The sequence below is a fragment of the Ovis canadensis genome, chromosome 3, assembly GCF_042477335.2.
Source record: "Ovis canadensis isolate MfBH-ARS-UI-01 breed Bighorn chromosome 3, ARS-UI_OviCan_v2, whole genome shotgun sequence".
Taxonomy (NCBI): Eukaryota; Metazoa; Chordata; class Mammalia; order Artiodactyla; family Bovidae; genus Ovis; species Ovis canadensis.
Window position 1 is genome coordinate 139,094,105 of NC_091247.1, and position 26,945 is coordinate 139,121,049.

General features: G+C 41.7%; 1 protein-coding gene across 2 annotated transcripts; it reads right to left on the reverse strand.

Annotated features, from left to right (window-relative positions):
- On the reverse strand, nucleotides 1–24,695 carry EIF4B (eukaryotic translation initiation factor 4B). Of its 2 annotated transcripts, none has more exons than XM_069580733.1 (15): nucleotides 24,381–24,695; nucleotides 17,153–17,290; nucleotides 15,994–16,202; nucleotides 14,563–14,679; nucleotides 13,258–13,312; nucleotides 12,465–12,599; nucleotides 9,514–9,651; nucleotides 9,262–9,435; nucleotides 4,830–5,058; nucleotides 3,717–3,829; nucleotides 2,701–2,914; nucleotides 2,113–2,168; nucleotides 1,441–1,546; nucleotides 1,112–1,184; nucleotides 1–741 (listed from the first exon to the last, which is right to left on the reverse strand). In XM_069580733.1, exons 1-15 carry the CDS (start codon nucleotides 24,391–24,393, stop codon nucleotides 664–666), a joined length of 1,848 nt encoding a protein of 615 aa, XP_069436834.1. In that variant the 5' UTR covers nucleotides 24,394–24,695; the 3' UTR covers nucleotides 1–663. The 2 variants fall into 2 exon arrangements, with proteins under 2 accessions (XP_069436834.1, XP_069436835.1); XM_069580734.1 differs by having other exon boundaries at nucleotides 3,732–3,829; nucleotides 24,381–24,685.
- Between the last annotated feature and the right edge of the window lie 2,250 nt (nucleotides 24,696–26,945).

The following is a 26,945-nucleotide window of genomic DNA, read 5'->3' on the forward strand; positions in this document are numbered from 1 at the left end:
TTCTTTTCAAACCACAATTTCCCCATTTATTTTGGTCACCAAACAGTCCTATTCTTCAGTGGCCTGCAGACTCACTTCCACCTACCCCCCTGGGGGGTACAAATGAAGGAACTCCCCGTAGGCTGGCCCCAGTAACTCAGAACTAAATGAGAGGAGGGGCTGGCAGCCTCTGGAGACTAAAACATCAGAGACTAAACCTACCTTGCCGAGGATGGAGAATTTATTCAGGTAATATTTGAGAGTTCATGTATGCCACAACAGGATAAGAAGTAAAGGCAGGAACCTCACTCTTCCTTATACCTGTCTACTGCCCAACTAGATTCCAGACACGGCATCACCGTCACTGCATTCTGCTAAACGGAGGCCCCTAGGCACTAATCACACAGGCAACTGCACGTGTCATAAACACACACCACAACTTTCCCATTAGCTGTGCGCCTCTTTCTCTGGCTACACTGGTGATTCTCCTGTTAGTTCAATACTTTAAAGGCTGCAGCAGCATGCAAGAGAATTTAATTTCATTTTGTGTTTTTTTAAAAAAAAGTTAAGAAAGGTCTCCAGGAGATGGTGAGTTTTATTTTGTCTTGTCTGGATAGAGGTCTGATTTGCTCTCGAATGTTCCAGGTTGGAGAGAGACTAGGAGAAAGCACAGAATGCAGAGGTCTATTCGGTGTGATCGCCCTCATTTCCATCTTCACCGTCAATGGCAAGAGCAGCGTATTTGCTTGCAGAACTGAACTTCTGTAACAGACAAGATAGATAAGGCCTTGAATTCTCACAGCAAAAACCACGGGCCAGGATACTGCGGCAGTTGGGAGGTGGATGTCCAGACCACACCCACTCGTTTGCTTATCGGGCTTCTCTGATGGAGCTGTAGCTGGGGAGAGTTGACTGGAGGCAGGTGTATTCTTATGGAAGGCATACACCACCTTTTATCTCGAAGACGGGATCAGAGTAGTGAAAGGCAGAATTAAGGAAAAGCTAGCCTAAGCTTCTTTCACTATTTCAAACAAGCAGCAACGCCCACTTTCAACCACTCCGTCTGCAGCATGTACAGAATTTCAATGGTAAAAGTGGGCCACAGGAAGTTGAGGAAGTCTTTGACACTCACCGAGGCTGGATTTTCTTCAGCTTTCTTTGGCTCAGGTGCAGATCTGGAGTCGTGATCCTTTTTGCCATCTTTCCTGCAAAGGCAGAAATACCTTTAGGAGAGGACTCTCCCAACACCAATAAGCAGTTTTCAGATACTGAATAGGCACACCAGGTCAACAATTTTGGCTATCTGGACCTTTTGTAATTTCTAGATTCTCAGAACTGTAACTAACTATATTGGATGACTTTAACAGGTTCACAGTGGGAACTGGCAAAGCTTGAAGAACATAATTACAAAGTGGCAGCTATCAAGCACAGGGCAGAGACTAGAAAGAAGGACATGCATACCTGTCTGCCTCCTTCCAGTGGTCTTTGTTCCCTCCGTCTCCCGGACCACGGCTGGAGTTCCCACTTTGGCCTTTTGGGGCACTCACCCCATCTACTTTATTTTCATCTGTTTGAGGGACACAAAAATAAATGGAAGTCAAGTAAAATAAACACTCCCACTCTCTCAGGTTTCCCTTAAGCTGAAGAAAAGTGTGCCCAAAAGTACTGAGGGAAATGAAAACTACCCCCGATCCAGACTTCCTTCCTAGGCTCTTCTTCCGCATCCTATGTATCAGTCACACACCCTAAATAAGATCCACTAAAAAATTCTGCCGTGCGGTTAACGCCATCATGAAAAGCAAAGTGGAAATAAGGACTATGACGCCGTGTAATGACCCTGGCCTTGCAGATGGCAACATTGCTAATCTGGACCAAGCATGTCAGTTTCCTCCCCACCCACTTTTCTTTCCCTTTTCTAAGAAATGTACTACCAGGAAAGGGCAGGGCTCAATGTTTTCTCCAAACAAGCCACTCCTGCCCTCTACTGGCAAGAAAAGGCAGACAATCAACTTTTAACGACAAAAACGGTGCAAAATACAATGAAGTTCAGTATTTTTCAATTCCTCTACAGAATCTTTTTTTTAAATTTAGGTCTCTATCTTGGCAAATGACCTACTTCGCTCTTGGCCTTACCTTTCCTTGCTGATCCTTCCTCAGATGGTTGAGCTGGAACTACTTTCCCTCCACCACTAGAAAGAAGACATATAATCACATTCATCAACTTATCTTAGGAAAGGAACAGAAATGTCTATGTCAAGTGCAGTAAGTCTTACAGAAAACCAAAAACACATGCTTAATGCTTTTAAACATTAAAATATGGGAAAAGACAACAATCAGAGCAATCATGTGAACCTGACCAAGTGTCACATCCTCAGAATCGTCACAGTCATGTTAGGTTAATCTTATCCCTCTACTTTACAAATGAGAACTCTAAGACTAAGGGAAGTGCGTGACCCCCAAGGCCATACTGCCAAAATGTGGCACTTGCAGGTTCCGATTTATAGTGTGTGCAGACTGAGTCACCAAAGTGGTGCCAACCAGCTGGCAAAGCTCCAGAAAACTGAACCGCCGGCACACCACAGAATCTGGACTATGAAAGCCAAGATGGCAGAGCTTAGCAGATGCCATCAGGCCAGCGCCCCAGAGGGCACCTTCCACCGTGAGAAAACAGCACTGAAGAGTCTATAGCCAACCAACTGCTATGTTTCCAAGCTGACTCACCTTGTAGGGGACTGCTGCTCTGTGTCTGAGCTCTGAGATCGAGCAGGAGGGTTAGAACTTCGCTTCACCCAAGCATTCTCCTTTGGTGGAGGGGCTGGCATTACCTTTAGAGGCTGTTCAGGTTTGGGAGGCTTAGAAGTTGGAGACTGACAGTCTTCTTCTTTATTGGGGGTTTCATTTTCTAGAGACTTCTCACTCTCTCTTCTTCGTGCATCTGTGAGGTCAAAATGGGAAGGTCAAAGCATCAGAAAAAAAAAAAAAGGGCTTATTGATAACAATCTATTAGAATCTCAAGAGTGGAAAATGGTCCACATCCAAGTATACTGCTTTCCATCATTATTCTTAAATACAGAGCTGACTTTGGCTCCCAGCAGATAAAATAGTATTGTTTTTTCTAAGATTATAAACTTTATTGTTCCCAGTGTTAAAATGTTGGTATTTGATACACATGTAGAAACACTCGCAACAGAAAGTGATCCAAGAGTCTGGACCTCACTCGCAGCACACTGGATAAGGAGGTCTGTTATTGCAGGGGACACGGATTTGATTTCTGGTCTTGGAATATTTCACATTCTGTGGAGAAACTAATCCCGCGCGCCACAACTATGGAGCCTGTGTGCTGCAACTACCAGAGCCCATCGTCTAAGCGTGGGCTCCACCACGAGAAGTCTTTATGCATCCTGACTGGAGAGCAGCCCCCGCTCTCTACAGCTGCAGAAAGCCCACCTGCAGCAGTGAAGGCCCAGCACAACAACAGCAGCAAAGTGACGCAGGAACCCAAGAGGAGGACACAAGCCAACAGCCAACGGTACTCTTCAGTGGGAGGTTATTAAACTGATAACTAGGTCTCTTCTGGTGCCCATTACCCAGGTTTTTTCAGAGCAGATATTAAAGTCAGACCAATCCATGATAACCCAAATAGAGAGTCCATGACTAAATTTCATATTCCAAAGTCTATGCATAATTTGGCTATAGATCCGTTAGGTTATGGAAAAGGGCAATAATGAGATACCCACCCTGGTCTGACTTACTTCTGCCAGATGTGGCTGAGGTCCCAGTCTGTGATGACTCACTTCCTGTCCTTGATCGTTCCCGTTCCTGAGTTTCTTCACTTCGCCAGCTCGGGTGTCTGGATAAAAGAGATTTAACAAAATACATCAGGTCCAGCTCAGTGATGGCTACCTTGGACCCATGCTGACCCCTCAAGAACTATCACTTTTTAAGTTTTATCGCGTTGGCTTTATCTGTGGGGGTATAACCTGTCTCTCTTGCTCAAACCATTTGAAAGTGGCAGACATTTAACACACTTGGGTTCCAAATATAAGTATCACTTGCTTCAAAGTTACCTTTATGCCACTTTACTTTTACAAAAAGACCCATATATGCTGCTGCTACCGGAAAGAAATCCTAAGAGGATTCTGCTTTTACAAAAAAGATGAAAAGTGAAAACAGCTTTCAGTGTTGATTTTGCAGCAAGCTTTTTATCTGTTAGCAAAATGTGTCTTAAAATAATTGTTTCTTTGATTTACACCATTTTGGCTTATAAAGTTTTGTAGGAATGCTCTACTTCTGGACATTGGGGAAACCTGTACTTCACCAAGTGTTGGCTGGGGTTAAGAACATTCTCCTACAGAATCTGTAACTCTGTACTCTGTTACTGACAACACAATTCTGCCAATCAATCAAAAAACCAGGCCTAGTTTTATTGGATTATTATAACTGGAAAATAATTTACAGCCTATACTTAGTACTAGTGAAAACATTCTTTCTATTCCATCTCCAATAACTCGAAGAGGTAAATCCATTCACCTCACTTTGGTTGGATTTTACTCTATACACTAAGGCAGGGTTTGGCAAATTTTTTTCTTAAAGGTCAGCCAAAATTTGCAGATGCTTGTGAGGGCCCAGGAAGCCTGTTGAAAATCATGAGGGACAGGTCACAACTCTTCCCTGACTAAAGAAACTGTCTCACTCACTGCTACTTGGCAGCTTTGGCTCATGAGCACTAAATGCTAGTAACTGACAACCAGTAACACTCACACAAATTTCCCAAGAGTCCTAGAGACACAATGCCCCGTTAAGAATCGTGGGCTTCGCGGATGGGAAATCTGTCCCTGCAGATCTCTCACCTCTCCCGAGGCCGTCGCTCTAGTTTTGGCTCATCCAGCTGACGCTGCAGTTTCTCCTGTTCCTTCTGTAGCCGCTCTTCTACTTCTCGTTCTCTAGCAGCTGTGTCAACAGGCTTTGCCCCTCCAAAGATAGAGGCTGCGCGACTGGACTGGGAGGTGCTAGCGGAGGAATCATCTTCCTTAGGAGTACTCCGAGGCTTTAGGTTCAGTTTGGGTCTTTGGGGGGGACCTAAGTTAAAAAAAAAAGAAAAAAAAGTAATAGTTTTTAGAAATCACCAGAAGCTGATGGCTAAAAAAGCTGATGGCTAAAAGTCAGATTGCCAGATGTATCTCTTATGAAATGCTCTTTAGTATTCAGATTAAACAGTGGCCTAGCCAATCCAACAAAGGAGGCAGATCATTAAACTGATCATTTACCATGATTACTATTATCTGGGGGGATTTTTAATTACGATAAGACATTGGATGAAAGTATCTTGTTAAAATATGTGGTCTGGAAGATGAATCATTTTAGTAGGTAGGTTAAGAAGAACTTGTAACACTATGCTGGGGAAGACTCCAGCTCTTATATTCTTTATCTCTGTGTATAATATATAAATTTGATAGGGATTCACAGGGCAAAGCATGCAACAGTGAACACCACAATGTCAACTTTTCTAAAGGGGTCTAATTTCTTCCTGGATCCAAGTTGTCAGGATTTCAGAATATTTCAAGGAGATTGTATTTCTCAAAAATCACTGTTTATCCTAAACATTTCAAACATACAAAAGCTATAGGTTTTACATTAGTAGTTTCCGTTAACTTTTACGGTAACATTTTTCATCTGTATAACTGTCAAGGGGCCACAACCAATGTGGACAGGATACAACTGGAGTCAGAAACAAGAACTCACTGAAGTCACATGCCTAATATAGGGTGGACCAGAAAATGAAATCCACATTATTGAAGCAACTCCACCACTCGTCCCACTGTGGTACACAGTGTCCCCTTCTTCCTCCTTTGATAACTGCATTACCTACTCAACAAATAATCTGAACACTTATACTTCAGATACCATATCAACGCCAGGAACATGAAGAGGCAGAGCAGTGAAGGCCCTTGTCTATGTCAGAGGTACAAAGGGGTATGTTTTAGGCCATGAAGAGACAAAAGAAGGGTTTTAGAAGAAGAATAACCTAATTAGACATGGTTCCATAGACAATCCAAGCCAATGTGAAAACAGAGGGAAATGTAAGTAACATGGGCACAGCAACGACGTCTGAACAGACAATGGCAGTGACCCTGGAGGAAAGGGGGCAGATCTTAGGAGTCGGGGGTGGTGGAGGTGGAAATCAACTATTGGGGGAGGAAAAGGCATGAAAGGCAAAGGTCAGTAGCCGACGAAGACTGCATCTGAGCCTCTACTTTTCAAAGTGGAGACAATACTTGTATAGTCTACCACACTGAATACTTAATCATTAACTCTAGGTGTGCTGTCTAAATCGAATTACAGAGAAGAATTCTGGACCAGATACCTTACTTAAATTTTAATTTTGGCTGTGTCACATTCGGAATCTCAGTTCCCCAACTGAGGTTGGGGACTGAATCCAAGCCAGGACAATGAAAGCCCAGAATCCCAACCACCAGGCCAACTAGGAAGCTCCCAGATATATTATTTCTAAAAATGACATTGCTGAAGTCAGAACAATAAATGGTGGCCATTTACAATATTTTTTGAGAGGTAGAGTTATAATACAACGCATGTTTTATGAAGTGATCATAACGTTAGGGGCATTAATTTTACAATAGGTACACTGACATCTTACCATTAATGAATGAATAGCAACCATTTGGTATAATGGCATTGAAATAAGCAACACTTGGTTTTTAACCCATTCAGTTCAGTTCAGTCGCTCAGTCATGTCCGACTCTTTGTGACCCCATGAATCACAGCATGCCAGGCCTCCCTGTCCATCACCAACTCCTGGAGTTCACTCAAACTCATGTCCATCGAGTTGGTGATGCCATTCAGCCATCTCATCCTCTGTCGTCCCCTTCTCCTCCTGCCCCTCATCCCTCCCAGTATCAGTCTTTTCCAATGAGTCAACTCTTCGCATGAGGTGGCCAAAGTACTGGAGTTTCAGCTTTAGCATCAGTCCTTCCAATGAACACCCAGGACTGATCTCCTTTAGGATGGACTGGCTGGATCTCCTTGCAGTCCAAGGGACTCTCAAGAGTCTTCTCCAACACCACAGTTCAAGAGCATCAATTCTTCGGCGCTCAGCTTTCTTCATAGTCCAACTCTCACATCCATACATGACCACTGGAAAAACCATGGCCTCGACTAGATGGACCTTTGTTGGCAAAGTAATGTCTCTGCTTTTCAATATGCTATCTAGGTTGGTCATAACTTTTCTTCCAAGGAGTGTCTTTTAATTTCATGGCTGCAATCATCATCTGCAGTGATTTTGGAGCCCCCCAAAAATAAAGTCAGTCACTTTTTCCACCATCTTCCCATCTATTTCCCAGGAAGCGATGAGACGAGATGCCATGATCTTAGTTTTCTGAACGCTGAGCTTTAAGCCAACTTTTTCACTCTCTTCTTTCCCTTTCATCAAGAGGCTTTTTAAGTTCCTCTTCACTTTCTGCAATAAGGGTGGTGTCATCTGCATATCTGAGGTTACTGATATTTCTCCCGGCAATCTTGATTCCAGCTTGTGCTTCTTCCAGCCCAGCGTTTCTCATGATGTACTCTGCGTAGAAGTTAAGTAAGCAGGGTGACAATATACAGCCTTGACGTACTCCTTTTCCTATTTGGAACCAGTCTGTTGTTCCATGTCCAGTTCTAACTGTTGCTTCCTGACCTGCATATAGGTTTCTCAAGAGGCAGGTCAGGTGGTATGGTATTCCCATCTCTTTCAGAATTTTCCAGTTTATTGTGATCCACACAGTCAAAGGCTTTGGCATAGTCAATAAAGCAGAAGTAGATGTTTTTCTGGAACTCTCTTGCTTTTTCCATGATCCAGTGGACGTTGGCAATTTGATCTCTGGTTCCTCTGCCTTTTCTAAAACCAGCTTGAACATCTGAAAGTTCACGGTTCACGTATTGCTGAAGCCTGGCTTGGAGAATTTGAACGTTACTTTACTAGCATGTGGGATGAATGCAATTGTGTGGTAGTTTGAACATTCTTTGGCACTGCCTTTCTTAGGGATTGGAATGAAAACTGACCTTTTCCAGTCCTGTGACCACTGCTGAGTTTTCTAAATTTGCTGACATATTGATTCAGCACTTTCAAGCATCATCTTTCAGGATTTGAAACAGCTCAACTGGAATTCCATCACCTCCACTAGCTTTGTTCATAGTGATGCTTTCTAAGGCCCACTTGACTTCACATTCCAGGATGTCTGGCTCTAGGTGAGTGATCACACCATCATGATTATCTGGGTCATGAAGATCTTTTTTGTACAGTTTTTCTGTGTATGCTTGTCACCTCTTCTTAATATCTTCTGCTTCTGTTAGGTCCATACCATTTCTGTCCTTTATCGAGCCCACCTTTGCATGAAATGTTCCCTTGGTATCTCTAATTTTCTTGAAGCGATCTCTAGTCTTTCCCATTCTGTTGTTTCCCTCTATTTCTTTGAACTGATCACTGAGGAAGGCTTTCTTATCTCTTCTTGATATCCTTTGGAACTCTGCATTCAGATGCTTATATCTTTCCTTTTCTCCTTCTTCACAGCGATTTGTAAGGCCTCCCCAGACAGCCATTTTGCTTTTTTGCATTTCTTTTCCATGGGGATGGTCTTGATCACTGTCTCCTGTACAATATCACGAACCTCTGTCCATAGTTCATCAGGCACTCTGTCTATCATGTCTAGTCCCTTAAATCTATTTCTCACTTCTACTGTATAATCATAAGGGATTTGATTTAGGTTGTATCTGAATGGTCTAATGGTTTTCCCTACTTTCTTCAATTTAAGTCTGAATTTGCCAATAAGGAGTTCATGATCTGAGCCACAGTCAGCTCCTGGTCTTGTTTTTGCTGACTGTATAGAGCTTCTCCTTCTTTGGCTGCAAAGAATATAATCAGATTTTGGTGTTGACCCATACCGCCTACCAATTACTGGCTATGAGACCGTGACTGAGTTTCATTTCCTCACTTGAAAAGTGGGGCTAAAACAGCCTATTTTAAGTGAGACCTTACTGTAAGAGTCTGGCAAATGGTTTTTTCCTTTTTTGTCTATTCAATTAAATTTTAATCTATATCCTAAGACACATTAGAACTAGGCTTTATGTTCATCATGTTCATTTTAATCTAATGCTCTTTCTATCCTGTTCTGATGCATTTTTCTCTTTAACTATGTGCAGCTTCTATTTGTGCCCATAACTGGAAATTTTCAACCAGTTACTACTCTAGTTGTAATGCTCCATCAAGCAAGCAGACAAGATGATTACCTCTGTCATCCCGCCTATAATCATCCCGAGAGTAATCATCTCTCGAACTCCAGGACCGGTCATCTCGTCTGTCGTATCTGTCTTCATAGCGGTCCCCGCCTCCTCTGTAGTCGTCATCCCTACGGTACCCGCTACCGAACGCTCTTCTGCCACTGCCTATCCTGGAATCGTAGCCTGTGAACAGATCCCAAATTGTAATCATCACACTGGAGGGAAGAAGGAAGCTCCTAAAATAATTTGTTTTATAATGACCTCTGTCATAGTCTCTGCCACCTCGGTCATCATAGCGATCTCGGCCCCCGTATCGATCCATGTCCCGGCGTGGGCCATCACGGTAACTGTCCCGATACCCGTCACGATATCGGTCTGAATCGTAACGATCTCGATACTCTAGAGGAGAAGAGAGACAGGTAATGTCATTCCTTTTTCTTTGACGATACTAATAAAAACAGCCCAAAAGGTCAGTTTGGTTTCGAGTTCATATTCACTGAGGTGTCTGTTTTTAATAACAACAAAAATACTATATCCAAGGCAGAATAATTTGTATTGAATTAAGTTTTCTCAGTAGTTATTTTTAAAAAGTTCCCTAGTGATTCAATCAATGTTCCTGGTGTGTGTGTGTGTGTGTGTGTGTGTGTGTGTGTAACAATTCAGGAGGAAGTTAGGGGGAGATAAATATACAGCGGTTCTGCCTTATTGGTGGTTTAGCTTTTTGAAGTTTCAGTTACCTGTGGTCAACTACAGCCAAAAATTTTTACTGGAAATTTCCAGAAATACACAATTCTTCCAAGTTTTAAAATGTAACAACAGTTTGTGCTGTTCTGAATAGCATGGATGAAATCCTATGCTCTCTCCCTCCAACCTGTCCAGGATACAAATCATCCCTTTGGTCCAGCGTACCCACACAATATAGTACAGTAAGATATACTCTGAGAGAGACAACACATTCATTTAACTTTTATTACAGTATACTGTTACAATTGTTCTATTTTATTAGTAATCATTATTGTTAATCTCCAGTATACTTAATTTACAAATTAAACTTCATTATAGCTATGTATGTATAGGGACAACACAGTGTAACACATAGGGTTCAGTAATATCCAAGGCTTCAGGCATCCATGTGGGGGTGGTGGTGTCTTGAAATGTATCCCCACAGATACGTGGTGGGGTGGGGGGGGATATGGACTGCTATGTATTCTGTAATAAACTTCCAGGATTAATGATTTAAACATTAAATAATATAAGCACAAAACACTAGAAGAAAATATAGCTGGAATCTTTCACACTTGATATCAAAGAATCAAAGACTACTTAAAAGTTTAGCATGGAGGGAACTCCCAGGTGGTCCAGTGGTTAGGACCCCAAGCTTTCACAGCAAGAGGCATGGGTTCGATCCCTGGTTAGGGCAAACAGGGTGTGGTGTGGCGGTGGGGAAAACAAAAATTTGGCATGGAAAAAAAATTACATATACCACAAATCAAAATGAGAAAAATACATGCAACAGATGACAACTGGTTAATTCAAACACCTCAATGTCTCAATATGAACCAATTAATTAAAAAATGAAACAGCCAACTTAAAAGATGTTGAGTTTACACAAGTAGGTCAAAGAAAGATATTATTTTTGTGACAGCTTCATTTTAAACAATGGTTTCATTTTGCAAAGATCATCATTTTGTCTACATGAACATTCATCCACAGGTAGTTTAGATTTTATAAATTAAGGGGCTTCCCTGGCGGTCCAGTGGCTAAGACTGTGCTTCCAACGCAGGGGGCCACATGTTCAATCCCTGGATGGGGAACTAAGATCCCAAATATCTCGTGGCATGGGCAAAATAAAAAATTAAATAAACAAACTTTATAAATTATAAACTTGCACTAAGAGAGCAGGGATCCACAGTGAAGAAAAGAAGCACAGGAGTTATGCTATTATAAGATAGCATATTCTGGAAATATACAAAACATTTAGCATACTACTTTGCCCCACTCCCAAGGTGTCTTTTATGGGCTACTGGCTTGGGACAGGGGTCTCTACCCTTTGTGGCACAGCGTGGGGCCTACCTCTACGATGTTGGCAGGGCTAACTTTGGGGCCCTGGCCTAGTCTTTGTCGTTATCCATCTTGCTTGCTCTAAATTTAATATCTGAGGTGACAAAACTGTCATGTTCCTGGGACCCATTGGGTTGACTGTCTGCTTTTCCTTTCAAGAGCCATTTCTCCTCGTTATAATAAAACCTCTTGCATAGATACTGAAGTAAAAAGTACCTAAGTAGTTGTCCCAAGGCTCTGTTGAGTCATAAAGACTTCATCTAAAAATCAGATACAAACGTGACTTCGTCCTTCTACATCTTAACTATGTCAAGGACGCTCTTAAAATAGGACTGTATCTCTGCTTCCTCAATTGTACTTGGCACAGGGTTCACTAGTGTCTCACAAGAATCAAAATGTTTGTGGATTTAAGTTGCTCTTTCCATTGTTTAACTTAAAAAATATTCCAAACATACAAGAAACTATAGAAATGATAACTGACTTTGAATCTATTACTTAGGTTGAGTGGATATTTTGGCAATATTTTGCCATGTTTATTTCAGTTTTAAAATTTAAAAGTAGCATGTTACAAACGTAATGAAAGAATTCCCTCCATCCTCTATCCATAATCATGAAGGTGGCTACATTACCATGCACATATCTTTACAAACTTACATGTTTACACTACATGATACTGCTCTAAAATTCCTCCACATTTTTGCTTTTCTTCCTCACCATAACAGGTTTTGGAAATTTCCTGGAGGTCTAGTGGTGAGGACTCAGCACTTTCACTGCCGGGACCCTGGGTTCAATTTCTAGTCAGGAAGATTAGGATCCCATAAGCCATGAAGCTTGGCCACACCAAACAGGTTTTGAATTTTATCCCTGTCATCACATGTACGTTATCAAGTATTCAATTATATCAACAAACCACTACTCAGTCATCTCTAAATTACACATTTTATTTGCATACTATTTCTCTCCCCTGTTAAAATAATGTCCAGAGAGTAGTATTTCATGTTTTGTTCACTGCTATATCCTGAGCTCACAAAAGTACCTAGTATATGGGTAGACATTTAGGATTATCTGAAGGTAATGAATTTTCTTTTATTGTCTAATTACAAAACACCCCCAGAACACAGAAGAAACCAACTGGATGAAAATGAACTTACTGTCTCCAAAGCTATCATCACCCCTTCTAGGCGGGTAGTCATCAAAGCTGTCTGCAGCAGGACGGGCCCTCCAGTCTGTATCTGTTTTGTCAGAATCACGATTTCTATCTCGGCCAAAAGAACGATCATCCCTGTCTACAGATACATCAAATAAAAAAACCACAGGTTAGCTCACAAAAACTGTTGCCAAATATCTCTCACATGCGTAGACAACCCCTGCTGCCTCACATATGGAACCTGCTTATACCACAGCATTGTCATGAAGTCATCCCAGCCCTGTAAGTGCACTCTTCAGCTCAACCAAGTGACTCCCTTCCTCACATTTATTCCTGCTGGTTTAATGCTTACCTGTCTCATTTTCTATATAGGCCAGGAGCCTCTAAAACATACGTGCATCAGGCTCCTTTGGTGTCCAGAGTGCTAGGTATGTAATTTATTTAGCATATATTTAACGTTCATCTAAGTCAATCAGGGTTTCTCAGTCTCAACACAACCAACATTTTGTTGGACAATTCTTTGTTGTGGGGGGCCATCATACACACTATAGCACAGCCCCTGGATTCTTTTAGATGTCAGCCCTCCCCACACTTGTGACAACCCAAATGCCTCCCAATACTCCCAAATACTCCCAATACGAATGTCCCCTGTGAAGCAAAACCACCCTCAGGCAACAATTACTGACTGAGATTAAGGCAGGCCTCCACTAAAAATTTCTGGGGAAGAGCACCTCTGGTTTGTCATCCTAGGACCAGATGAAACAGAACACTCGAACACATTCAGTCAGCTTTCTCACCTTTATCCTGTGCTTGATCAGCAACGTCCACTCGAATTCTCCTGTTACCTAGAGACTGAGAGCATAGGACCATATTAACCAACCTTTTGCCCCATTATGCACAAATCCCATGAGTGACCTTGAACGTCTGGGCATAGCAGAAGCACTGGGGGAAGGAAGATAAAGGAAAAACACTGTAATCTAGCCAACACTACAATCTGTTGGCTAAAGAATCCTCTATAAAGACTTGAATATAAAATAACCTTGTAGAATTAACATTTAAGTTGGGCTTAAATAAATGTCAGTTCAATTATCTTACTATTTTTATAAAGTCAAATCTCACAGAATAGATTTAACTTTTTAACTATCACAGGCAATTTATTAAGTGTAATCCGTTTACATTATAGTCAATTCAGCAAACTTCAGACAATAACAGTTATATGGTATCCTTTTCTTATCCAGACCGAGGAGTTAAAAATTAGGAATGCTAATGAAACCTAAAAATGACATGAAAAGAAAAAACTTCCAACTTTTGTTTTTCATATATTAATATTTAACTAAACACACAAATTTTATTCCTGTTTGACATTTGCTTCAGATTATCATGGTGGTACTCAAGCCTGAAATAGGAAAAATATTTTAGGAGGAGCTGCTTTCAATCATGTCCAATGTCAGATCTGGACCACAGAATTATGCCACAAATGTCATTGGAAACTGTCTTCTCAACAATGAGAGGTTTCTGGAATTTAAAAAAGAGCCTTTTTTTTCCTTTTCAGATATAATCAGTTTGATTTCTAATGTCACTAGAGGTAAAAAAGCAGTTCCTGGATTAGAAACTTTTTATTACTAATAAGCAACTAACTGTTTTAATATTCCTGCTTGGGCAAGCCTAACAGTCCATACATGGCCTTAAATAACTGATTACATTTAATCTCCATTCCCCTTCATGTATTGAGAGCTGCATTTCTTCCCCCTGCTGAACCTCTGGTGTGTCTAGACAGGAAAACATTTACAGCCAATAGTAGGAACGCAGGACTGGATGTTCACTGTCGTTCCCAGGAGCAAGCATTACTGCTACAAATGACTTTTAGAAATGTTTCTGAGCCCTCTCAAAATTATTACTAGGCCCTGCTGAATTTGCTGAAGGGAAGTGCGACTTGCTAGATGTTGAAAGTTAACTGCAATACTGATAAATAATCCAGGCTTTTCTCTGTAGATATTGTGGGAATCTTTGAAATAGCTATAGACCCAGAGTAAAAAATAATCAGTTTGCTAAACATAAAGAGTTGTTAGCTCCCAGCCCTCAACCCCACCCTTTTTATTTACCTCTTCGTTGAGGCTCAAGGCACTGAGCAAGGAATCCAGGTCCTCAAACTCAGCATAACCAAAACCTTTTAACCTCTCAGGATTGCTGGGCTCACGCGGTAAACGCACCGCACTGATCTAAAGAAGAAATAAGAAATAGTTCCCAAATTCAATGTTCTTGTTCACTTGCCTTCTTTTTTGACACTGTGTATGCAATGGATTTATCTGAAGAATACACAAGAACCTAGATGTCTCCAGGAGAAAAACTGGTACAGAGGGATACAAGAGAGACTTCACTATATACCTTGTTAAAATCTTTTCAACTTGAATAGTATGAATTTAACCCTTAGAAAACTTGGACAAGTTCAGTATATTCCTTGCAACCCTGACTTCTGCCTCATTTTGTATTTCTATTTTTCAGTTGTTTCTCAATTAAGAGGAATTGCCTGTCCCACAATTAATTGATATTCAATTTTTCTCTCTCAGAAATTAGACTCAGTTTTTGCCAAAAGGTTTTCTGGGCAGTATATTTTACGACAAGCTGACTTATCTGAGAAACATTATTTACTGTTTTCACCTATTTATAGCTTGGCTGAATCAAACACTGGATTGTAAACTCTCACCATCCTTACCCTCTGCCAAATTCTGAGATGATAAAGCACTGAATCATACTTCTAACTACTTTCCTGTCACCTTCTGCGTCTGTTTTCTAATCCTTATTATTTATTTCTTCACTTCTCTAACATTGTGCATATATTCAAGTTATCTTTTGCATCACTGACTTGATACTTTATTCTGGCCTTCTGAGATATGGATTTTGTTAGTTGCTTTCAAATTCTATTTTAACTCCACTCATGAGTAGAGCAGGAAAAGGAATAAAATAAAAGGGAATAACGATGTCCTCTCATCAAAGTTTGGAAAAAGGACTTTTACACACCTCATACTTTGTCTTTCTGGAAACTTTCAGATCAGTGTTTTTAAACATCTTGCCTTAAGCTTTTTAAGCAAGCCTGTGAATTCCATTATATGTGAACAGATTCTGTTAACATAAACTACATATCTGTTCAGTTAAATGTATTCATATAAAATATTTAAATGTAGTTTTGCTATAAGCCTGAATGTAATTAACAAAATAGCTGAGTTTAGAGAAACTTTCTCCCCACTTTTCAACATTCAACTGGGTATGTTACCTTTAAATTTCTCAATGAGAATGGTATATGTTCTTGACAGACTCTCCCTGTATCGATAAGGTATTGAATTTGCTGATAAGACTGTCCGACTGCTGCTGGATGAGAACACTCTCAGCCAGAGGGCCTAAATGCCACTTAATCATATGATTTTCTTTTCTAAGTCCATATATAACCTCAGAACTTTCCTCAACACAGGAATTCAAGAGACAATCACTATGCTACCCTCCCTATGTAGTTAATTACCTAAATCCTTTACACTTACATTTAATCCTCTAAAGAATTCCTTAATGGAGTCTTCTGTCACATCATAGGGCAGGTTCCCTAGGAAAGCAGTGTAGGGTGGAGATTTGGGAAGACGGCTCCGGTCGATATTGGGTTCCCGAGCAGCCCGTGGAGCAGTGGGCAGGATGGAACGGTCAATTGGAGGTGCCCGATACACATCATCATCATTACTATGCCAAGTGGTTGAAACTAGGGTAGAAAAGTAGACATTGAACAGCTGAGGAAACTTCCCTTGGTGCCACTGCAGAATGAGAGGACCTACACAGGTGCCAAGTGCTAGACCATTTTATTCCACCTTACCTTTGTAGGAATCTTGTGTTTTACAGAAAAGAAAACCAAGATTTTGGGAAGGTTTTGTAACTTGCCTACCAAGGTCTCACAGGTGGTAGCCCAGCAGGATGGTGATCCTAGTGGAGCTAGGAGATACTGTCCCTACGGTACTGCCCATGAGTTTGTACTTCAGGTATCAACACTTACAGAAGGTACCATCCAGATGCAATTTCTTAATACAAAAATAGGTCACAAAAGAAAAAGTATTTTTCAGTTTGCAATGAAAGTTTTAGAAAAAAATGATGGGTGATCAGATGTGTCAGGCCCAATGACTTTATAGCTCCTGCCTGTTGCCAGCTATTCTGTGAAGGCACGGAACTTCTTCAGATATTTCCCCACCATAATTACTATTCCCATTCCTTTCCCTCAGACCATTTTTGTTTACCCAGGAACACCATGCCTTCATACTAATAGCTCCTAGAACAAATTATTCCTTGACTGTTAAGTATAACAGCTTACAGATTATACTGCTATCTTATTTTATGAGGACATTGCAGAATTTTAGACCTAAAATGAAATCATCTAGTCCTTACTTTCCAAATGAAAACAAGGCTTAAAAGGACAGTACCCTGACAAAACTCTATTACTGTAATAGTCATACTTGGCATTAAGCCCTCTTGAATCACCACTTCAGTCCCTACTTCAAACTCACAGCCTTAACCTATTTTGTTATGTACAAATACATAAACATAAGATTTCAGGTTCTACAAAATTAGTAAGCTTCTTCCAAACTGCAAGTGTGAAGCATTATTATGGGATAGATTTTGTCCAGAAACTCCAGGCATGATGGAAAACAGAAGGAAACGCACCATCCCCTTCCAGATCGTCTGTTTCATCAGCCCAGCTGACTGGTTTGGGGACATAGGTGCTGCCTCCACCAGTCCCTCCATCCTCAGCCAGAAAGTCTGTTAGGGAGATAGTCTTCCCCTTCTTATTCTTCTTTTTCGCTGTTTCAAAAAGACAAGAGAAAGATTACTCATCAATACTTGGGTCTTTACAGAATTATACATGGCACTATTGTTAAATGTACTTATAAGAAAGTAACAAAAAAGTCCCACCAAAGGTTTAGATTGTGGTACATTTATATGAAAGAATTCCATCCAGATATAAAGGAGAAAGCACAATGTACTGGGACAGAAAGCCCAATGAGAACTGAAAAATAAAATGCTAAGTCACTTCAGTCATGCCCAACTCTGTGCGACCCCGTAAACGGCAGCCCACCAGACTCCCCCGACCCTGAGATTCTCCAGGCAAGAATACTGGAGTGGGTTGCCATTTCCTTCTCCAATGCATGAAAGTGAGAAGTGAAAGTGAAGTCACTCAGTCGTGTCCGATTCTTAGCGACCTCATGGACTGCAGCCTACCAGGCTCCTCCATCCATGGGATTTTCCAGGCAAGAGTACTGGAGTGGGGTGCCCTTGCCAATGAGGTAGGGGCAAACTTTTATTTCCTACTACATTCTCTTCTGTATCATTTGAGATTTTTAACTATTTGTGTTTAAGAAAGGTTACTACATTCATTGCTCCCAGGACACAAAGAAACGAAACAAAATCCTTACTCTTAATATTCTGACACTCCTTCCCTACCTTAACACCACATATGAAAACGAGATGTTATACTAAAGGAAAAATGTAAGAAAGCCCTGAGAACCAGCAATTTAAATGTCTTCCCTGGTTATGAAGTCTTTAGGAATCCTGACCATGGCTCTTTAACTCTCCAGTCCTTAGAACTTCTTCTGAGATGGCACCAGTCAGCAGCTAACGCAGAACTGAAAGGACTAACTGAAGTTCTCGAATTGGCCCTTCAGAGCAGCTGTGACGCGGCTAAGGGAAACAAACAAACCCCAAAAACCGTAACAAGCAGCTCTGTTGTAACAAAGATCAGTTTCATGCCTTTTATAATGATGAGTTCCTTCTCCATGTTCTAATTTTCAACAAACTTTCAATTTTCAATCCAAAATGATGAAGAGTCTGTAACTTGATGCACCATTTACTTAACTGAACGAAGGCTATTCTCTCACCTGGTACTTACCTGTCCTTTAAAATACAATTTTCAAGAACTAAAGACCTGTTTGCTATGAACGTTATGAACCTTCTGGACACAAAATGAACCTCAAGAATTATGGTCTTGATGTGCAAAACAGACAAACTTGGCTACAATTATACAGGGAAAATATGGTCTTGAATGTGAAGTTTTCATGCTTCTCTCAAGTAACTTAATAGTAACCCTGTCCCAAAACTCATTTATGATCACCAGATTATATTGTGGATCTATCCTATGCTTTGGAAGAAAGCAGCTATGCAAAGTTTGATAATACTGATACTGCTCCGAGTTCATATGCAAAGCCCGGGGGAAATTTTACTTTGAATACATAAAACATACCTTTGTGGTAGAATGATAATGTATAGGCTTATTTTAGTTGTTTAACTAAAAAATAAGTGGGACTAGTATGATGCTAGCTAGAGAGCTTTACCTTCATGGGGCTTCATGATCTGTCTGGTCATTGAGAAAATAAAAATAGAACTGGTGGTCAGCCCATACAATAAGGTAAAGCCCAACGTGAGAATAATAATTTGATTGAGGTATCGCTTTTTCCCCTTTGTTTTACATACAAGTGAAAGTGAAGTCACTCAGCCGTGTCCCCATGGACTGTAGCCTACCAGGCTCCTCAGTCCGTGGAATTTTCCAGGCAAGAGTACCGGAGTGGGTTGCCATCTCCTTCTCCATGGGATCTTCCCAACCCAGGGATTGAACCCGGGTCTCCCGCATTGAAGGCAGATGCTTTACCATCTGAGTACAAATCTAATGCCAAAACAGCACAAGCTGGAAAACCAATCTGCCCTTTGTTTGATTTTGGCGTAAATCAATTTCCTAAATCAGGTTTTCTCAGTTTTTACCTTTTGACAAACTAATCTCACATTCTCCTTTAACGTCATTTGAAATTTCAAAATAGTGTGTCCAAAAAAGAAAATTAAAACACTGTTTTAGAATGTCTTTTCAAATGATACATATCCCTTTCCCCTCTGATTCTGTGACTGGCCCCTCCAAAAACTTCTGGCTGAGAAACCACTGTTGGATGATGGATAGCCTTCATATACAGACAAACTAAAACTCTTCCTCAAGACCTCCAGCTTCTTTAAAACTAGCAGCAGCACTGGCTCAATCATAATATAAGCAGCAGATTGAACAGAACAAGCCTTTAAAAAAGTAAAATTAACAAACCTAAATGCTCTCTCCACTCTTTTATTCTAATAATTGAGAAACAGTGTTATCTAAATCCTTCATGCACCTTTTGCTCCAACAATATCTATGTCCGTTCCATGTTTAGGACTTCACTGATGTTCTCTTCTTTACTAAGTAAAGTATCCTTTAGTGCTCCAGCAATATCAAACCCTTGACACAATGACTGAGCTGATCCAACTCTTAAATGTCTTTAAATTTTTCGTGAATTGGTGAAAGTTCAACCACGTAATAAAACACATCCCAACTACTTAAGACCAAATCCACTTGGACAAGAAGAAATTTTATTAAACCCTCTAACTGCCTGCTTGTCTCATTACAATTGTAATTTACCGACTAAATACTAGATACTTGTGAAGCTCTTTATATACTCATCTAGTTAAGCTTCGTTATGACAGGTATAAAAATAAATACTACAACTGATCAGCTTAACTCTTTCTCAATTTCTGCACTGTTGGCTGACATTTTAAGTTGGGTAATCCTTTGTGGGGGAAGGCGGGGAGACAATGTACCACGTATTACATGCTGCTGCTGCTAAGTCACTTCAGTCGTGTCCGGCTCTGTGCGACCCCATTGACGGCAGCCCACCAGGCTCCCCCGTCCCTGGGATTCTCCAGGCAAGAACACTGGAGTGGGTTGCCATTTCCCTCTCCAATGCATGAAAGTGAAAAGTGAAAGTCACTCAGTCGTGTACGACTCTTAGAAACTTCATGGACTGCAGCCTACCAGGCTCCTCCATCCATGGGATTTTCCAGGCAAGAGTACTGGAGTGGGATGCCATTGCCTTCTCCAGCAATCTCCAAGCCTAGACTTAGTGTCCTGGGTGGGTGAGACAAAACTGCCCATGGTTGAGAACCAGCATTCTAAGTGGTATTTTCACATCAATAAATAAGTAGACAAACAAAAGGAAATGTTAGCCCTATACAAAGCACATTAGCAGAAAAGTGACTACAATAAACCAAATCTTCAGGATTATCAGGCTAATCAAAAGCAAAAATGCTTCCTTTAGTTTTCTTGGAATGTTTTCCTGTCCTAATTCCATTGTATTCGTAATAAAAGCTCCAACTGACATATACTGGAGTGATAAAATCTATGGACAAGCTGTTAGTTCTTAGTATCTGCCTGCCAATGCAGGGGACACGGGTTCAACCCCTGGTCAGGAAGATCCCACACTGCCACCGAGCAACTGAGCCTGTGTGTCACAACTACTGAGCCTGCGCTCCAGAGCCAGTGAGCTGCAACTACTTAAGCCCACACACCTAGAGCCTGTGCTCTGCAACTAGAGAAAGCCCTCTCAGGGCAACGAAGACACAATGCAGCCAATAACAATGATAATAAAAAAATGCAACCTGCCCAAAGACCAGACTGCCTAGAATTAGACTTATGTACTGCTGTTTAGAGCACAGCATGAAAAGATGTTTCATACAGTGTGGCATAGTATCATAACATTAAGAGTCCTCGACCTTTACCGTGCTACTGTTTTGCAGACCAGAGAATAAAGACCGAGTCAGGATCAACAAGCTTCAGCATCTTGCTCGTGCTAAGTCACATCCAACTCTTTGCGACGTCATGGGCTGTAGCCTGCCAGGTTCCTCTCTCCACGGGATTTTCCAGGCAAGCATACTACAGTGTCATTACTAGGGTTGTCATTTCCCTCTCCAAGGGATCTTCCTGAACCAGGGATTGAACCTGCATCTCCAGCACTGGCAGGTTGATTTTTTTTTTAAACCACTGAGCCTTGACCCCTATGTTTAATTGTTATGAGATCTCTTTGTCCAACTTCATCTTGACACAATCTGAGGAAAATGCCACAATGTTTTTTCCTTACCTCTCCACACATACTCAATTTTGATCACATATGGACCACAGCAATATCCGATACAAATCTAAGAAACTGACTTTGGTTGAGTGCACTTATAAATGTACACACATATATTTAACTACAAACAACCAGTTAAAACAAGAACACCCAAAACTCCAAAGTTAATCCCTTTCTCCATGATCAGGAAAACAAATTCTAGGATGTTCTGCAATGAATGCAATGTAGTAGGTTATTCTATCTCAAGTGATACATACATGGTATGTGACTTATACATTCTTTAAAAGTGGCATTACTTAGAAACACAATGTTTTACCTTGATACTTCTCTTTGTATTTGTACTTAAATTTTCATAAGACATTTTAACTTTCACCTTCTGAATCTGGGTATCTTACTCCCAGAGTAACAAACATATGGTACAGGAAGGGGTATGAAGATAGGTAATACATGAACTGCATATAATAGCAACCAGTGAAACCGTTTTTAACTATAGGAGTCAGCACTCTATGAAAACCACCATTGGACACTATCTTACCATAAAAAATAATCAAACAAGATGCCACATATAATGGCATTCTGAAGTGTTATGCAAATGAAAGGCCTTGTGTGCACACAGGTACACTGTTAACAATCCCAAGGCAGTCTAGTCTCACAAACCACTAACCCATGTCAAACACATTTGATCCCCTATAGGTAAGGACACAGATGCAATAGTTAGCTTTGGGACACCTCCAGTTCTTGAAGTTCAGTAATTAGTCACACTGGATACTGTATTATTGCAAAGAATTTTTTGGTTTCATTTAAAAGTAAAAGGGAGTGGATATATGTACAGTTATAGCTGTTTCACCTGTGTACAGCAGAAACCAACACAACATTGTAAAGCAATTTTCCTCTAATTAAAAAAAAAAGTAAAAGGCCTGTTAAGTTTTATCATGTTTCTTCACAAAGAAAATATAAGATGTTTTTTCAGGGGCCATCAAGAAGTATGTTGAAAATAGATTAATTTTATAGACCCATTAACACAGTGGGCCTGTATTAATATAATGGGTGTATACCCATTATATACCAAATCAATACGATGGGAAAAGATCCAAAGTGGGGAAAGAAATTTGATAATTTCTCAAGGGCTGTCAGATGTACCATTGTACCCCAGCATAAGTGTCCCTTATATGTATTACACAAGCTAAAAGATTCATGTAACTGTATTAAAGGAGATGAGGGCTTCCAATTGGGTAGAGTGGAAGAAGAGACCTCACTAAGCACATCTGTTTTACTAGTCTGGACTTTATTTACACAATGCTATCCGCGTCTTTCACCTCTAAAAAAATTCCACACAAGTTATACAGAAAAGGAAAACAGGCTTTTCACTAATTATGACACTGAGACACCAGGACGGCAAATTCAGGCCAAAATACTTCAGATGAAGCTCCTGGGCAGCATCCCAAACTTATGATGATAAACCAACCTTGTTAGTCCCAAGTTGATAATGGGAGAAGAACGAGAAGTTTCAAAGATTGCAACCTTACTCTGCCATCTGCAGATAGTGACCTTGAACGAGTAATTTTCATATTCCTCACACAGGAGATAACCAACATCTGCCTATCTCACAGAACATCAAATTAGACCACACACAGAAAAGTGCCAGGTCAATTGTCAAGTGCTACGCTAGTGAAAGGTATTATGCTCAACTGCACGTCAATTTCCTCAATATTTTCCAAAGGCATACATCTCTATGTAAGAGAGAAGAGAAATTCTTGGTGAGAAATCAGTGTTCAGAGATAAGTCGTTCAACAAATGTTTTGTACAATGTAGGCTCACGCCAGGGAAAAGAGATCATATCCCCCATTCTAAAATCACTGTTAACAAAATGTTGGCACAACTCTCTACTAAGTCCATCAGAAGTGCAGGCAGACTTACATGAAAGTGATATTTCCTCTCATTCTAAACAAGAAGTCAACTCCAGCCACTAGTATTCTTCTAAAAGCAACTCCTAGCACTTGTGCAGTTACCCTAAAAGAAAAAGGCCCTACCCTACTGCTGCGGCTATCAAAACTCAACCAAAACGGAAGCTGTCAAGGGCTCTGATCTTGGTCACCACTGGATCTCCAATATCCAGAAGCATGCCTGACAAATATACAGTTCACACTCAAGTAAAACTGTGTTGACTGAGTAAGAAAAAGTCCAGAAGAAATCTAGGTCTCCACCCTGTTTCCTCTCCTCCAACACGTGGGCGCATCACACCGGATTCCCTACCCCCGTCTTAACTCTAGCAGCGCCAACCTCCAAACCTAATACATTTACCCTTGGAAGAACATAGGGGCCGGATCACACTCTAGAAGGGGAAGAGTAAAAAGTGGAAGGACCTAAAGAGAAAGCAACACAGGCGAGTAAAACCTTCCCATCTGGACTCTCGCGCGTGCTTTTCAGGCGCGCCAGTCTCCAGTACCCTAGGCTCTCCGACCGCGCACGCGCACCGCCACCTTCCTCCGCCCCTCCAGCGACTCGCGCTCGGGTTCTAACTGCCCCCCCTTTATTCCCTGCCCCCACTCCCGTCCGCAACGGCCTCGCGCCTTGGAGACCTAGTTCAGAGTGCACCCGTCCGCGCGCCAACCGCCTCCTTCCTTCCTCCACGCTTTCACGCGGGCACAGTGCTTCACGTCTATGAGAAGGCCTACATCTCCCGCTGATCTTTCTGCGCCTCCTCCTCACTCCAACTCAAGCCAGAGTCTACCATTACTCCCCAGTCCAACCTCGCGCAGATGGGGTGAAAAGGGTGTGAGGGGGGAGGGGAAGGTCCTTCCCCTCCCCCCAAACATCCCGAGGCAATAACCTAACATGGCCCAGCCGCCAGCCTGCCGCAGCCCCAAAATCCGAAGGGAAGAGGTGCCACCCACCCCCCGACTCCGAAGAATTAGTGGATCAGGCTCGGAGAGTCGCTTCGGAGCCTGGTCCTTGGCCGCACTCGGCCGCTCACTCACCTGAGGCCGCCATGTTGGGAGAGGGAGAGAGAACGCAAAGGACCCGGATGAGGCAGTCACGTGATTAGAGCGAGCGCGTCGGGCTAGGAGACGCGAAACTGGGAGGGGTCGGGGAATTAAGGAGGGACACAGGAGGCGGGGCGGCGCTCCTCTAGGTTCGTAAAGCAGCGCGAGGAGGTGACGCGGCATCCGACGGGAAGACCTGCGCGACATGTGGCCAAAGGGGTGGGGCCTGCGCTGTCGCGAAACCCCTCACGCTTTACGTAGGGCGACGCGCGGACAAGGGGCAGGTCTCAGCCTGGGGCGGGGTCTCCTGATCCGCAGACTTCCTGCCTGTGCGGTAAACGGAAGGGGTGGTGCGGCGTTGTCAAGTTCCACCTCTCTGGCACCGATTGGAGGCGGGCTGGAATCCAGAATTGGCGTGCCCCAATTGGTTTCCTGGGAAGATTCTGAGTTTCTTTGTAAATCGCTTTTTGTTAAAGCAAAATAAACCACCATTCTGCTTAAGGATGGTTTTAATTGGGGATGTTTAGAAGGAAAAGAAGGTAACATTCATCACTTACTTGCCATGGTCTTTTACTAAAAGTCTTTTAATCCTTCGTTTTGCAAACTAAATTCAGTCAAACTCAGGCCCTTAGGATTTCACCGTCTAATGCTATCTGCGCTTCCTCTTGTTGCCAGGTTGTCCTTGAGACCCGGTGGACTGTAGCCCGCCAGTCTCCTCTATCCATGGAATTTCCCAGGCAAGAATATTGGAGTAGGTTGACATTTCCTTCTCCAAGGGATCTTCCCCGTCCAGGGATGGAATCCACGTCTCCTGCATGGGAAGAACGATCTTTTACCAATAAGCCACCAGGGAAACCCCATAGGTAGTAGTTCATTCAATGAAAATTTGCTTTGCACTCCTACCACGTGTCAGGCGCTTTTATTGGCATTTTGGGTATAACTGGAGAATAAAACTCCAAAGCATGTTATATAATTCAGTGAGGGAAAGACAGACAATAAGCAGTAATTAAATGAAATATTAGAAATGTTAAGCACTCTAGAGGTAATTAAGGTAATTTGATAAAACTGATTTTGTGCAACTTAAATTGCATGGTCAGGGAAGGCCTCTGAGGAAGCGACATGTAAACTGAGATCTGAGTTACAGAGAGCCAACCCCCTGAGGAACTAGATCAAATGCTCCAGGACAGGAACATGTTGGCAAGTTTGAGTCTCAGTTTGGTGACCGGAAGGGGGGTGGGGGGTAAAAGATGAGGTTTGAGAAATATGTTGGGGTTCAATCATGTGAGGCTCTGTGAATCAGGTTTAGGAGTTTGGATTTTATTCCAAGTGGACTGGGAAAGCGTGGAAAGATTTTATGCAGGGGAGTGTGAGGACTTGAAATAGTTTTGTAAAGGGTTACTTACTATCTTGATATGGGTGATGGTTACATAAGTGTATATTTAAGTACCTCAGATTGTACACTCAAGAATTGTGCGCTTAGTGTATAGAGGTCATACTTTAAACAACAGTGATGACAACAACAGGATTACTCAGTTTACTGGATGGAGAGTGGGTTATACACCTGCACTGATGGAAAAGAAAGATCAGTTAAAAGGTTCTTGGTGCCAGGACCTCATAATGTCTTCATGGACCCTAAGCACTTTTGCCTTCATAGGCCCTTTTCTCCTTTTAAACAGTGTTAACATTATTTGCTGCACTGGGTCTTCCTTGCAGCCTGTAGGCTTTCTCTAGTTGCAGCACATGGTAGCTTCTCTTGTTGCGGAGCATGGGCTGAATTGCCCCATGGCATGTGGGATCTTAGTTCCCCAACCGGGGATTGAACCTGTGCCCCCTACATTGGAAGGAGGATTCTTAGCCGCTGGACCACCAGGGAATTCCTAATATTAAAATTTGTATTTTATGATTGTCCTGGTATAAAAACCAACATATTGATAAAATACATTTTCTTTGACCTAAATGTTTATTTTTTCTTATAATTTAAAAATAAGCTAAAATGTTTTTGTGGGGCCCTTAAAGTATGGTGGTGTCTAGGCACTGTGTCTGTTATGCCTGCTGAATAAGCCAGCCCTGGCTGCTGTCATCCTAGTGAGAGAAGCTGGTGCTTTAGACGTGAGTGTAGAGATGGAAAGAGATGGATGCAGATTTTGGAAGTGGACTAGATGTAAAAGGGCACGGGAGAAGGAACTCTCCCAAGCTTTTGGCATGAACACTTAGGTGATGCCATGCATTTATAGTCTCTTTTCTCAGAACGTTGTTAGGGAATCCTGTAAAGAAGAGAGCCTGAATTCTGTTGTTGACTTTATCCAAACCGCTGACTGGTTATTGAAGCATGAATGCATGAACAGTTCAGCTGAGGAAAGCAAAAAGAGAGTTGAACTGAGATCTGAGCTGATGTCTGCCTCATGTGAGAAAGAGAGTTGGTAGTTTGGGTCCAACCAGTCTAATTGCTTGCTAAAATGAAAACATAAACATTTTTGGAGGATACATTTGTTCCCTGCTCCTTCTGTAGGAAATTTCCACAAATTTAGTGGCTTAAAAAACATTTATTCTTTTATGACT